At 33.7% G+C, this 15779-nt stretch overlaps 1 protein-coding gene across 1 annotated transcript; it reads left to right on the forward strand.

Moving 5' to 3' along the window:
• Nucleotides 1–14569: 14569 nt before the first annotated feature.
• On the forward strand, nucleotides 14570–15478 carry LOC123886299. Its single transcript, XM_045935629.1, has 5 exons — nucleotides 14570–14730; nucleotides 14837–14941; nucleotides 15017–15089; nucleotides 15209–15304; nucleotides 15392–15478. Exons 1-5 carry the CDS (start codon nucleotides 14570–14572, stop codon nucleotides 15476–15478), a joined length of 522 nt encoding a protein of 173 aa, XP_045791585.1.
• Nucleotides 15479–15779: the final 301 nt, after the last annotated feature.

A 15779-nucleotide genomic window follows, 5' to 3' on the forward strand; every position in this document is an offset into this window, starting at 1 on the left:
AACCTCTTAGAATATCAGGTATGTCTACATGTGATTGATTAAGAAATTGATATACATATATGTGATAGTTGCCTATTAATATGTTTGTAAATTGAAATTTTTCTACTACTCTGAGTTTAGAACATCTCTAATCATTTTTTATATTTCTTTTTTAGGTTGGATATTTTTTTAAATATCAACCGGTGTTTTGTTCGATGATTAATTAAACTTTGAGTTGAATCGATTAATATGAATATGACTATTTTTTCATGTGAAGGAGGAGAACAGGATAAAACATACTTCTATTTTTGCTTACGTTGCATCCTTGCTCCTTATAAAGCCTATGAAATGACACATCATGTAAGGATGTGTATTTAACTCTAATGGGAGTTTGTAAACCATCATTTTTTTTAATTGATATCATGTTTGTAATTAGACAACTTTTTTTTTTCCATTTATTATTTTATTAGTCTAATGTTTTAGCTTATTTGTTTCTTATTTTCTTTTTCATTTATTATTTTATATAATGTAGAAGATTTGTATAAAAAATTGTTGATTAATAGGAATATAATTAATTTTTTTCATGTGAATAAGTTGAAGAGGATAAAAGAGACTTCTATTTATTGATTTAAAATTTAGATCGAGGGTATATTGATGTTGGAGACATTCAATTAAAAGAGGACAATCCAAATAATTTAGAAATATAAATATGTGTCTCATTTTTAAATATTATATTGTCTACAATGTGTAGGTGATCTACTTGATCTCGATCAAGAGAAATATAGAAACAAAAACAAAGTAGAAATTAAAATAAGTTTTTTTTTTTGTAGTTGACACTCAAGTCATGCGGTTCTTATAATTGTAATACATGCAAGAAGTATATTGATTCAACTTGACTTAGAGGTTGTCCAAATATATAATCTTCATGCATTTATCGTATAACATTTGCCTAATTCTGGATGGTTCAATATGAATATATATGAATTTTAATAGACGGTCCTATTTTAATCTACGCATGTCATATTATTCTTACAACCATAAAATGAATCGATGAAAAGAATTGTGCTAAATACTTTTTCCTCCCACTTAGAATTGTACTAAAAACTTTCTAAATTAAATTAAAAAAAGACAAAAATTATTAAATAAAAATTGTTGATGCTCATTTGTCAAAATAAATTTTAGAAATTATTAAAACCGTAGATGTTAAAATATATTTACATATATATTTAAACATATTTACACACAACTAAAATTCATCAATAATTCAAAAATTATTAATTTAATTTACATAATAATATAATTTTTTGGATTAATTAAGTACATATTCTAAAATAGTATTTACGTTACGGCTGAAAATAAAATAGTGGAATATTTATAAGAATAAGATGACATTTCTTTAAGCAAATAAGAAGATGACACATGTTAAATCTTAAATTCATCTATAAGACTTTCTTTACCTTAACCAAATAACTAAACCTAAATTCAAATATATAAAATCTTCGTCCAAACTTATATATTAACAACAACAAATATTCGAGTTTATATAATATAATAAGAAAAAATAAAATAAATGTTCAAGAAAATATTAAATAAGAGGGACAAAAACTATAACAATAATTTTGAAGAGACACAAACCTCGCCAAGTAAAAGAAAAACAAACCAAAAACAAAAGGACCAAGCAAAAATAAATGTGAACCAAACAATAGACTAAAAATTGGGACTAATAAAGTTGGAATAAAATTTCACCAAATGAATAATAAAAATAAACTCCAAGAGAACGAGAGATGAGTAAGTAGATAAGCTATTTAGAACCTTAAATTGCATAGAACGTAGTAAGCAAATACACTATTTGATACATAATTTTCAAAAAATGAGATCACGTGGAACAAATAGGCAAAGCCACCATATATGAATCATATTCTATAATCAAAACTTATTTTAACATTTCGGATGAGCAATATTGTCTACAAATATAATTAGGTATGCCTCCAACTCTTATTGAAAATAATAAAATAAGGAATACATCAAAAATAAAAAACAAAGTGACATTTGACTATAAAATTGCAACTCATATAAAGAAAACTAAAATCTTATATGATTACACTAATAAAATAAAAAATGATACATCCTTTCAAACTTATGAAATATTATAAGAGATCTATTACATTAAAATATAAACAAACTACGATATAAAATAATAAAAAATCTAATATTTCTAAACAATTTTTTTTTTTACTCATATACTAATATTAAACATAATCATATTTTAAAATAATATATATTATTTAACTATATGTGATTATAGTTATCACAATGATTATTTTTTTATTTATAAAAATATTTTAATTATATATTTTAATCGAACCCGTGCAACGCAGGGTTTCTTCCTAGTTATGATAAATTGCAGTGTAAATTAATTGCATCACAAAACGTACATCAAGTGCACATCTATCACCAACATTGAAATAAAGCATGTGATGCATACCACATAAATGAAAAATAGTAACATGAAAAACATGTAACGGTGCAACAATGCACACAGGTTTCTCAAAATAGATGAAGCCCAAAATCAATATGACTGAAACAGTTTCACAAAATAATTTAATTCTCAAAATCAAGAATAAATTTATTAAGACAATCAAATATTCTTGTACCAAACATATGTAAATGTTATAGATACGTGTGAAACCATAATTTTATTCCATAAATAAAACAAAAAATCAAATTAAACGATCATGGAATAAAATAAAATTTCTTGATATGACACATAAATTGGAATAGTGGGATATATCAGTCTCCCAAAAATAGTAAGGAACATGTATCAAATATTATAGATGAAACTGTATTTATCAAATCGACATCAATACTTGTAAATTGCAACATGTCAATACAGAACACGAATATAATGGTGTTAAGCAACTAGATTTTTGGAAAATCAAACGGACCTCTCCAGGCACAATAGAATGTTGTCGATCAGTACATAATGTTTCTTGGCCTACACTTATAAATAAAGCTGCAAGCAATGATACTTAACACAAGTATTGGCCAAATAATAATAATAATAATAATAATAATAATAATAATAATAATAATAATAATAATAATAAAAATTATCACATGTATTGGCCAAAATTAAAACAAGTCCGCAAAATCATGGTCATCCCAAAATCAACTGTTTTGATACTGATTAAATTGCACGACAAATTAAATAGAGGAATTCAAGTTTCATATCGACAAAAAGAGATCACCAGATTCCAACATAAAAGGTCATAAGGGTTCATAGAATAAGAAATAGGGTTGAATCTATATATATATCAGTATCACTTTTCAATCGTTACGGCCAAAACCAATTTAATATATGAGCCACAACACAAAATAATAATCAAGATTCAAGACCCATAATAAATTTTGAAATTATGCCAGAAGCACACGATTGAAAACAAACAAACCGCATACATCAATTATGTTCATATAATTCATATATTCAATTTAACAATCACAAGGGTTCTAATCATATAATATTAAGCTCTGATACCACATGTAATAATTAATAATTTAGAGATCGATATATTATATGAAATTAGAACACACTTACTTGATAATCATAATCACAAACCATTGTTATCGGAAGCGCACCAATATCGAAAAACATCGATATACTAGACAAGGTCTTCCTCTGCCTATCAAATGCTCCATTCTTTGAGGTCTTTGATGGGGAAGACAACAAATGAGCGTTCACTTGACAACGTGACGGCAAAGGGGACCTAGCCTATCTATTTATAAGATAACAACCCTAGTACCACCCATCATGGACTCTAGAGTTGGGCCTACACTTTGTTTCTACACAAATTAGAATTAGTGTTCAAGCCCATTATTACTGATCACAATTATCGGGCTTAAGCATCATCAAATGGATCACAACAATATCAACCCGTTTTTATTAAAATCAAAAGTTACAATTGATTGCAGCCCACAAAATATTAGAAAAAATTCTAACATGATCAGCACCAAGCATAGTCCTAATATCTTTTTCTTTGTGCTGATCAAATGGTATACCGTAAGGAGAGTTGCATGGAGAGGAGCATCCAACTTTCGCCTTCAGTTCACGAATCCTCTTGGCGTTTTGAGTTCGGCTGGTGTCAAACCAAAATAAATCGCAATCATCAACCTTGAAAAGAAGAAGGATATAATAGCCAAAGATTACGAGAATGGAAGACCAATCCAATTGACGATGACATGGAATATCAATGTTGTTTTCTTCAGCCTGGGATGGTAAACTAACGAAATGTGGTCTAACGCCAATTCCATTCAGTGCTCCGACTACTGAGTTTCTGAATCCAGGAACCACGGAGCATAACATAGATCCCACATAAGTACATAACTCCTTACGATAGCCATACATTGCAGCTTTATATGCCACACTAAAAGCGATGCCAGTGCTGTCGCCTTCGTCGGGAATATAGAATATATAATCAGTCATGAATCCAATCCTACTGATTCCAAACTGCATATTTGACTGATTGGTTATTGGATTGATGAGGTTACTTCTGCGAGTACTCGCCGAGGGGACAATGCTATGAATCATTGAATTTGATAACTCCTGTTTGATGCCTGCCTTTCTCATTTTCTTACAGAACTCAACTCATTCAAGAGTAGAAGTGGAATATTAAGGAGTTTATCTTTTGGATTTTTGGTTTATCAACAAGACAAAGCACTATATATAAAGTGTGGCCTATATGTGGGATTTGTGCTATTTAATGGAGAGAATGAGAAACGTCTTCTTGGTAAACCGTAAACAAGAGCACTAAGGTCTAACAAAGGTCTTCATGCAACTCATCTTATATTCGTTCAATTTTCATTTGTCTTTTCATTCACCAAGGACCGTTATATTCATTTTAATTTAATTTGTTATGAACATTATTTTTTTTTGTCAAGTAGCCTAGTGGATAGAAATTCCACCTTAATTTGAACCAAAATAAAAATAAAAAATTCCACCTTAAAGGTGCATAAGTGGAGTGTTCGGGTTCGAACCCCGACTTCTAAGCTGATGTCCCTACCAACTAAGCTAAATCCACTTGGACATTATGGACATTTTCTTAGTCCGAAAATAAAAGAAAAAATGGTCAAAGAAAATTGATTTATTTAGTAAAAAGTTCGAACCATATTTTTTTTTTTAATATTTTGGGATGAAGGAAGTACTAGATTTATTCGTTCAAATTGATACTCTACAGCTATGTTGCCGGGTACCGGTACGGGGTACGTCATTTTTAGAAAAACTAAGGTATGGGTACGTCCCTATAATTTTTTTTTTAAAATATAATCTACATTATTTATATATATTTGTCTTCCTCAAAGTAAAAAGTACACTTGGCGTTTTCACGCTCCTTCTCAATGAGCAAATTCTTATATGGCATTTTTTTAATAATTTAATCTAATGTGGCGTATATGTGTCGTCTTTTTTTTTATCTTTTATTCCTTAAATCTACGAATCTATTATAACAAAAAAATTATGAATCAATTTTTTTATCTTTTATTAAATCTATGAATCTATTATAACAAAAAAAATTATGAATAATTATAACAAAAAAAAAGTCTAGATCACTTCAATTTATAAAAAAAAAAAATATAGACGATTAGTAAAACAAACCATGTAGTTCTTTTTATTAAATCTATGAATATTATAAAAAAAAAAATATGAATCAATTATAACAACAAAAACAATTATTTGTATTTATTTGTATTTTCAGGGTAAAAAAAAAATTCATGCTACTATCCGAAAAACTTTTCAAGGTAAAACACTAATATACAAGTTTGAGAAAGACATAAAAAACAATTAAAACCTTGCTTACAACAATATCTCCTGTTGGATCAATCCACCAGTGAAACTTGATAGCTAGAACAGCAGCGGCTAATCCAACGGAATTAGTAATGACATCGAATAAATGATCTTGTGCATACGCTCTGACGATTTCATTTTTAAATCTTCAACAGTAGACCATAAGAATGAACTTCACTACAGTCACGAATATCATAATCCAGATCATTCAATTCAAATTTATTTGATCCACTTCAGGCTTAGCCTGTAAGAAAGAGAATGATACTCAGAAATTTAAAACACCGCTGCACATACATGACAGAACCGATTGCACTCAAATGTGCACAAATAATGAAAACAAAAGTTGATATGTGTTGTGGCAAGTGTGAGTGTTAAGTCCGACATTGCTTAGAAAAGTGGAGGTTGAACACTTTATAAGTGAGAGGACCCATAAACCTAACACCTTAAGGTTTTGGGTTAAATGTAGTGTCCAACTCACTTGTGAAGTTGTTCTTGAACCCAATGTGGATGATCCCCAGCTGCCCTCTCGTGAGCCAACAATATGTAATTATTGCACCAAGCTCATGCTGGCACGAAGCTGGAAGAATTAGTCAAAACTAACACTAGCTTAAGTTCTAGTTTACAAGTTACTTAGTCCATCAGTTTATAATAACTCTCTTGTAATAGTTAGTCACCCTTATCTCAGATCTATATATAGGACTGACTCATACACCAATGTACTGCTATTGATACAGAAATAATGAATCACTTTCCTTCTACATTTCTATCTCATATTATTGTATCAGAAACTTCTCTCTGAGAAGTTAGTTGATCCATGGAAGTTTGTTACAATCCGTAACCGTCTTCATCTTCAACCTCGTGATCCTTCTCGCAAGTTCTTGCTCGTTTCTCTGCAGATCCTTGCGTAGAATTCACCCATCAATTTTACATTACAACTCATGAATATTATAACATTTGAGAGACATTGCAATTCATTCCATTCAACGATGAATATTCACTAGTGGAAAAACACATTTTAAATCACACATTTTAAATCAGGTGCTATCCACCTGATTTAAAACCTTCAGAATTTAAGACCCACTATTTTGCTTCTTAAGTGAATAAATACTAAATCAGGTAGACTGATTTAAAAGAATTATTTATTATAAAAAAAAATAAAAATTGTTTCCCTCTCTTCTCTGTGAAAGAAAATTCCTTTCCCCCCTTTATTTTCATTTAGCAAAATTGATTTCCCTCTTGTTTTTTTTCATTCACCAGAAAACCCTAACATCAGAGAACTTTTTCTTCACTTTCTCTCTATCATGAACACAGAGACTTTTTCACTTTCTCTCTTCACGAACCCTAACATCGCAGCTTCAAATCCATCGCCGCTTCCATCGCAGCTTCCATCGTAGAGCAGCTTCTCACACGAACAGAGCAGCTTCAAATCCATCGCCGCTTCCATCAGAGCTTCAAATCGACCAAATCAGCTTCCATCGCAAAGCCGCTTCTCACACGAACAGAGGTTAGTTGAACTTCAATTTCGATTCAAATCGACGATTCTTCAATGATTCTCATTCCAATTTCCCCTTTCGTTTAGTTCAATTTCGATTTAGGTCTTGTCTTCATTCTTCATTAATTTCTCGTGAGCTTCAAATTCTCTTCCCCGCTACCACCGCCATGTTCGCATTCAGTGGCCGGTGGTGTGTAGTTGTTTCTTGTGTGGTGGTGTTTTAGATGTTGTATATTAGTCGGATTTAGGTAATTTGTGTAGTTTTGTTTTTGTTTAATTGGAACTTGGAACTTGATTCTGGACTGCTTGGTTGAAATTTAGGGTTTTACACTTTTTACTAGTTATTCTAATTAGGAATCAGAATTATTCTAACTAGAACTAGAATTAGAAAGAGAATGATGGTTTAATTTTAGGATCAATTATACATATACAATAGCACTGTAGGAGCATATAGGACCCTGATTATCAAGATGTTATGATTTATGAAATTAAGTGAAAGGGTTATTCCTAATCCTGAGCAAATTGGTGTGCAGAACATATAGTGTATGACATAGCCATGGACAAGAATGATTTATTTTGGAAGGAGTAATGATTTAGTGATTGTATTCTAAACAGGCATTTATATTAACTGTATTTGTTGTTAATGGACAAGAATGCGAGATGTTGCTCGGTTATTTTTTCGGTTGATTTTGCTGCTGCTGCATATTTGTGCAGTCTGTTTTCTTCTTGTTTGCGGCCTTCGATTCAGTTGAGGCATGTTGGCTCTTATTAGACTAGGCCGGTTGTTCAGAGTATGAAGGCTGATAGGGTGTTATGTGAAGGTTGATTATACTGATGTGGTGGGTACGTAGGCTGTACTTAGGAATCTTATTGCATAGGTTCCCTGTGTTGAGTTTGGTGGAAGTGTTCATTTTGAAATTTGTAGCTTGTCTGCATAATTATGCAGTAGTAGTTAAAAAGAGGTACTTGGTTTGCATTCATTGTATTTACTTTAGCTTGTGACTTTGTTTTGTAGTACTTTTCTCACTTGCATATCTCTTGCACTTTTTCCGTGTTTAATGTTGTGCTTTCTTTTTAGGTGAATACTCCGTACACATATTATGTGAATATCAAGGACTGTTATATGAAATTGATATGTAATGGTCTTAGACTTTAGTTTATTAATTTTTATAATCATTATATGAAAAAGGATAACTGATGGATAATTTTCGCAAGTGAACGAATTACCACGTAGTAATAAAAATATCGATCCACAGGGATTGTGTGATTAAACGAGTCTAATAGTGTTCATAAACATGATGCAAAGAATACACATAAATTGGGGGTTTGGTTTGAATGATGTTGTTTGTACGAAAACGTTGAGAAATCAATTGATTAAGAATGAGGTTGGATCGTCGACAATTCCCTAAACAATAGTATTCACATGCAATTCAATTGTATCGTAATGAACCACTCGAATGTTACAACTAGATCAACAATATGGTGAATCGCAATCTCTTGTCAAAATCCACCCTATCCTCTACCGATACTTCTCCAATCTCTTGGATGGAAGCTACCGGTAGCGGAGTATTTGAAAACGCGTTGATCGTATGCTACATTCTATGTTTCAATCTCTCGACCGGAAACACTCAAATGCACAATGAATTCAGTTCTGATTTTAACTCATACTCTCATACATAATTAAAATCTAAGTTCATTGCAAGATTGATTAGAAATTGTAAAGCATTAAGGACAGAATTTCATTGAATAACATTCATAAGAGAGAGATTCAATACAGATACAATTGATTACATGGAATACATTAGTTTAGTTCCTCATCATGATCCAACCTCAATGGAGATCTAGCCTCTCATGGTGAAGTAGCTCAATTCTTGCTCCAACTTCAAGGAATCAGCTCCCATGATGTTGAATGCTTCCAATCTAGCCACTCCTAGCCTCTGGAACACAGGATCAGTCTTCAAATCGTGCCTGGAACTCCCAAGATCAAGATCAGATTCCCAAAATTTCGAACCCCTGTCCAGAAAACTGACATTTCTATATATACTGATTGCAACCACGCTGCGCGTCAGATCTACCATGCTGCGCGTGGTTGCTGAAATTAATACTACGCTGCGCGTGAGATCTACCACGCTGCGCGTGGTTGCTGAAATTAACACTACGCCGCGCGTGATCACTAGTCAGTGGCCAATCTTCTCAGGTCAGAGTTTCACGCCGCGCGTGACAGTCCCCACGCCGCGCGTGATCAAAGCAGGTTTTTGGTCTCTCTGTGATAAGCATCACGCTGCGCGTGATGGACCACGCCCTCAGCGTAGTGCAACACTGTATTTTTCTGCATAATTTCATGCTTTCTTGTATTCCATGTAACCTTGCTTCTAAGTTGATTTCTCTTGATTTTATTGCTTAAAACCCTCTAAAAAGAGTCTAATGTCCCTCAAATAAGCATGAATTATGAGAGTGTGACGATTCGTCATCACAACCCCAAACTTAAACCTTTCCTTGTCCTCAAGGAAACAACCTTTACCTCAAGCTTTTGTGTCAAGACCTTGACATTTTCCTTAGATTACTCGAATCATACATGCGTGAGACTTACCTGATGATCAATGGTCACTCGCAAGCAACACTCAATTGCACAATAGTTCTCGCAAGGCATTTTCAAGTAACTCACACTTTTCAACCAATGCTCTATGATTTCATCACAATCCTCACATACACTCTTCAATCATGGTAAATCACTCAAATCAACACATCAAGCAAGTCAACAATAATTTTGCAAGTAGTCTAGAAATTCATTCGGTTCACTTTGCGCACACACATTAGAGGTCTTTAAGGGTTATAACGTGGCTTGGTTAGGGTGGATGGTGACTTTTTAGGATAAGTGGTAGAAAAACTTGGAGTTAGATCCCCCTAAAGTCAAAGAAAAATTTATACACCAAAACCCTTTTCTTCTGAACTATAGTGGACTAGAGAACTTTTTTAAATCATCAAACAAAGTTTTGCAATTCTTTTGAATTCAAGGCTATCACTTCTTTTTGTACTTCTTTTCTATTTTTTTCACATTCATCTCTTTTTCATTTTTCCATTTCTTTTCAACATATCTTTCTCTAAAGCCTTGAATCTTTGAAAAAATTTCAATTTTTTTTTTCAACCAAAAACTTTTTGTAAGTTCTCTAGTACCCTCACCCCAAACTTCATTGGTTGCTAATTCCAACGAGCAACCCCAAACTTAGTGATGAGCATTGCGCATCAACCACTAATTAGGTGCATAACCTCCAAGAAAGTCATTCCTTTTTTTTTTTCAAAAACTTCTTAAGGTTTTGCGAAAATAACATTGTTTCTTTCAGCTCAAATTGGTTAAGCAAAGGATATATATGTAAGGGTGGATAGAAAGGCTCAAAGGTACCAAAACAACATGCCTCGTGTGTGCGACAAAATTACCAATCAAATAAAAAGACGACAAGCAAAATCGAGAGACAATACAAGAGTGGATATCACATAGAAAGAATGAGGAGTGTTTGGCTCAAGAACTCACGGTTAGGTCGAATCAAAGAGCCGGTAAAAAGTGTGAAATCCCTTCATTTGCCTCTTGATCACATGAGTGCAACAAGCTATTGCACTGAAAGTATCACAAATCACACACGGATAGAATCAAGCAATTGATACTCAAGTAAATAAAAAGAACATGCCAAGATATCGAAACAAATTCCAAAGGTAAAAGAAATTCCACAATCAAACATAAAAAGATTCAAATTCAGAGTTTAAAGTACATTCATCCAGCCAATTCAAAGGAACATCAAACAATTATTCATAAAGTAGCATAAGAGTGAAAAGGAAGAAAGGACCGTAAACTCATGGGTTGCCTCCCATGAAGCGCTTCTTTCTCGTCATTAGCTTGACGCTTCATCATCACAAGTTAGGGAGGATACTTCAGCTTTGATTCAACCCGGCTCCTCTTGTTTTCTTCATTCAAAGGAGCAATATTAATATCAAATAGTAATGATTTCACACTTCCCGAATCACTCTTGAGATCTTCCTCTTTGGTCTTCAAATTAGTTCTTTCCTTCTTACTAGACCGTGATAGAGATTTCTTAGAGCCTTTCTTCACCGAAGCTTTCAATGTTGAAGTGGAAGACTTTTGAGGATTGACAACCGGATTGGACTCTTCTTCTTTGGCCACCTTGTGCAAACAATAGATAGGAACCACACCATCCAAGTCCCATCCTAGGTCGTCATTCACTTTCTCCGCTTCTTTTAACAAGTCATTCTCTTCTAGTGGAGTGAGCAAATCACTTATGATCATGGGTTTCCTAGAGTCGCCACCCAAAAACACATACTTCCATTTAGGAGGAAGTTCTTTTAATTCCGGTGGCTTTTTTATCGCCTTTGGCTCTTTCTCCTCTTCTAGGGGGTTATCCAAGTTTTGAAGAAAAATTTCAATCTCATGATCCCACTCTTCTTCTTTCCCATCTTTTACCACTTCCTCTAGCACTTCCACTTTGAAACATTCGGATACCACTCCACAAAATTCAAGGTCTTGGTTCTTGACCTTCTTCAACCTAGGATAAGGCATTCTAGCATATGGTGAAGGAACTTGAAACTTGGGGCCCTTCACAAGAGGTTTCTTGCCTTTCTTGGCACTAGACTCATTCTCCACTCTCTTTTCAACTTCACCCTCATAAGCTTTTTCTTCCTTATTTTTTTCTTCTTTCTTATTTTCTCTTCTATTTTCAACTACACCATCCATCATCTTTTCAACTACACCATTTTTACTCTCATCCTTCTTAGGATTCTCCACTACTTTTTGTGATGAAACTTCTCTACTCCTCAAATTAATGGAATTACAACTTTCATTACGAGGATCCGTGGTGTTTCCACAAAAACCACTTTGAGTTTGTAGAGAAGATACTTGCCTTGCTAGTTGACCCATTTGGTTTTCGAGATTTTTGATGGAGGCTTCATGACGTTCGCTTGACACTTCTTGGTTTGTCTTCATCACCTCAAAATTGCCTTGAGTCATCTTCATGGCTAAGATAAGAGTGTCTTCAAAAGATTCAAGGTGACCTTCAAAATGTTGATCTTGAGGAAAAGCTTGATTTGGATTAGCTCCATAAGAACAATTCATGTGATTCTTCACTCCAAGATTGTAGGTGTTGAAATGAGGATTATTTTGAAAGGTTGCTTGCACCATACATTGAGCTTCTAGTTGTTTGGTAATGATTTGTAGAAAGACATTATTGAACTTGCAACTAGTTAAGAGTGCCTCTTCATTGTATGATTCAAACATGCCTTCCTTCCGCTTTACGATTTACACGAGCTGTCTTCTCAATTTCTGGATCAAACTGCAGCTCGATGGGACCTGTCCTCCGCATGCACAAGGAAACAAACAAGTAGAACGCTCTCGACAGAAAAATGTAAAAACAGAAAAATCAAAGAAAACACAGAAAATATAAACACTATTGCCTTGTCGAATCAATCACAATCCCCGGCAACGGCGCCAAAAACTTGATGGATAATTTTCGCAAGTGAACGAATTACCACGTAGTAATAAAAATATTGATCCACAGGGATTGTGTGATTAAACGAGTCTAATAGTGTTCATAAACATGATGCAAAGAATACACATAAATTGGGGGTTTGGTTTGAATGATGTTGTTTGTACGAAAACGTTGAGAAATCAATTGATTAAGAATGAGGTTGGATCGTCGACAATTCCCTAAACAATATTATTCACATGCAATTCAATTGTATCGTAATGAACCACTCGAATGTTACAACTAGATCAACAATATGGTGAATCGCAATCTCTTGTCAAAATCCACCCTATCCTCTACCGATACTTCTCCAATCTCTTGGATGGAAGCTACCGGTAGCGGAGTATTTGAAAACGCGTTGATCGTATGCTACATTCTATGTTTCAATCTCTCGACCGGAAACACTCAAATGCACAATGAATTCAGTTCTGATTTTAACTCATACTCTCATACATAATTAAAATCTAAGTTCATTGCAAGATTGATTAGAAATTGTAAAGCATTAAGGACAGAATTTCATTGAATAACATTCATAAGAGAGAGATTCAATACAGATACAATTGATTACATGGAATACATTAGTTTAGTTCCTCATCATGATCCAACCTCAATGGAGATCTAGCCTCTCATGGTGAAGTAGCTCAATTCTTGCTCCAACTTCAAGGAATCAGCTCCCATGATGTTGAATGCTTCCAATCTAGCCACTCCTAGCCTCTGGAACACAGGATCAGTCTTCAAATCGTGCCTGGAACTCCCAAGATCAAGATCAGATTCCCAAAATTTCGAACCCCTGTCCAGAAAACTGACATTTCTATATATACTGATTGCAACCACGCTGCGCGTCAGATCTACCATGCTGCGCGTGGTTGCTGAAATTAACACTACGCTGCGCGTGAGATCTACCACGCTGCGCGTGGTTGCTGAAATTAACACTACGCCGCGCGTGATAGATATCACGACGCGCGTGATCACTAGTCAGTGGCCAATCTTCTCAGGTCAGAGTTTCACGCCGCGCGTGACAGTCCCCACGCCGCGCGTGATCAAAGCAGGTTTTTGGTCTCTCTGTGATAAGCATCACGCTGCGCGTGATGGACCACGCCCTCAGCGTAGTGCAACACTGTATTTTTCTGCATAATTTCATGCTTTCTTGTATTCCATGTAACCTTGCTTCTAAGTTGATTTCTCTTGATTTTATTGCTTAAAACCCTCTAAAAAGAGTCTAATGTCCCTCAAATAAGCATGAATTATGAGAGTGTGACGATTCGTCATCAATAACACACTAATTATGTAGCATATAGAAGAAGTAGTTCATTTTCATAGCATGTTGATTTGAAAATAAAATAAAAATAAAATATTTATATATAATTGAATCTAGGTGATTATTGTAGTGTTTATAAATTTTAGTTGTTTTGTTCTTTGACTTAACCCCTTTAAGTTAACCATTATTATTTTTTATTTTAATGCAGAGACATGGATGATCGATCAGCTCCTTCATCAAGCGAGAAGGATACTCAGCCAACCAAAAAGAGGGGTAGACGTGGAACACGGATGATAGAGTTGACACTGAGTAATGTTAAGAAACCAATTGATTTCGATCAAAAGACCAAACTACCTTTAGGGGCAAACAGAAAAAAGTTCAAGAGTCTTGTGGGTTCCGTTGCTCGAAAGACAGTCAGTATTTTGGTGGATGAATGGGATATTGAAACACTTGTACACTAACTAGTTTATTTGTATATGAAACACCTTTGTACTCGGTTGGACAAGAGTAACATGTATGGTTTTATTGATCCTAATTTCATTCAACCACAAACTGATCGAGCTGGTTCTCAGTCTTACATAACTGAAAAGCTGGTTGAGAATGAGAAAGACTGTTTTTTTGTACCTTACTTACACAAGTAAGTGTGTTTGATTGTTATAGGTAATCACACACACACATATATATCTATATATATATTAGAAAGAATTGAAGTTGACACATTTAATTTTTGTTTCTCAATGTAGTCATCATTGGCAATTGCTCATTATTGAGCCAAAAACACAAAATGTAATCTTCCTATGTTCAAAGGGGTTGAGACCAGATAAAAATATTGTTCTTATTGTTGATTCGTAAGTATTTTATTTATTTATCTCATGTAATTTATGATGTGTTATCAGACAAATTTAATGAATATATTATTGTAGAGCTATAAATGGATATAATATGTTGAAAGGTTCAAGAAAACAGAGAAAGCCAACATGGAAAACTACTCTCACAGTAAGTTAACAATTACATAAAGAATCTAATTTTTTGTTTTCTGCGATGGTGTTTCTCTGCTATCATTGTGTTTCTCTGCGATGGTGTTTCTCACAGTAAGTTAACTATTTTTTTTGTAGTGCCAAAGACAATCTTTCAATCATGAGAGTGGTTATTATGTTATGATACATATGTTGAACACTGTATCTGCCGGTATTGTTAATTCATGGAATCAGGTGTGTATCCGAATTTTTCAATTATTTGTGTTAATTGTGTTCTTTAATGATGATACAATATTCTAATATTATTTAACATTTATTAAGGTATTTGGAGACTCAACACCATTTCACGAGGACGAAGTTTCGAATGTTCAAGAACGTTTAGCAAATTTGATTCTTGAATTTGTATGAAGTAATTTGATTAGGTAAAAAATAACACTTGTATTCTGTTACGTAGAAATGATGATGCACCGATGGTTTTGTGGTGTTTAAGGCCTCTTTGATAGCCTTGTTTGTCTTTGTAACAGGGAGGATTTTGATCCTGTGTCTGCTGCATTGTAACAAGAGGATTTGGTGTTTTGTGCCTTTGGTAGGAGCCTAAGATTGTTTAGATTTAGTTTGGTTAGGCGTGTTTTGGTAGTAGCCTAAGATTGTGTAGCTTTGCTTAGGCGTGTTTTGGTAGTAGCTAGTCTAAGATTGTGTAGCTTTGCTT

The sequence above is a fragment of the Trifolium pratense genome, linkage group LG5 (genome assembly GCF_020283565.1).
Source record: "Trifolium pratense cultivar HEN17-A07 linkage group LG5, ARS_RC_1.1, whole genome shotgun sequence".
NCBI classification, from domain to species: Eukaryota; Viridiplantae; Streptophyta; class Magnoliopsida; order Fabales; family Fabaceae; genus Trifolium; species Trifolium pratense.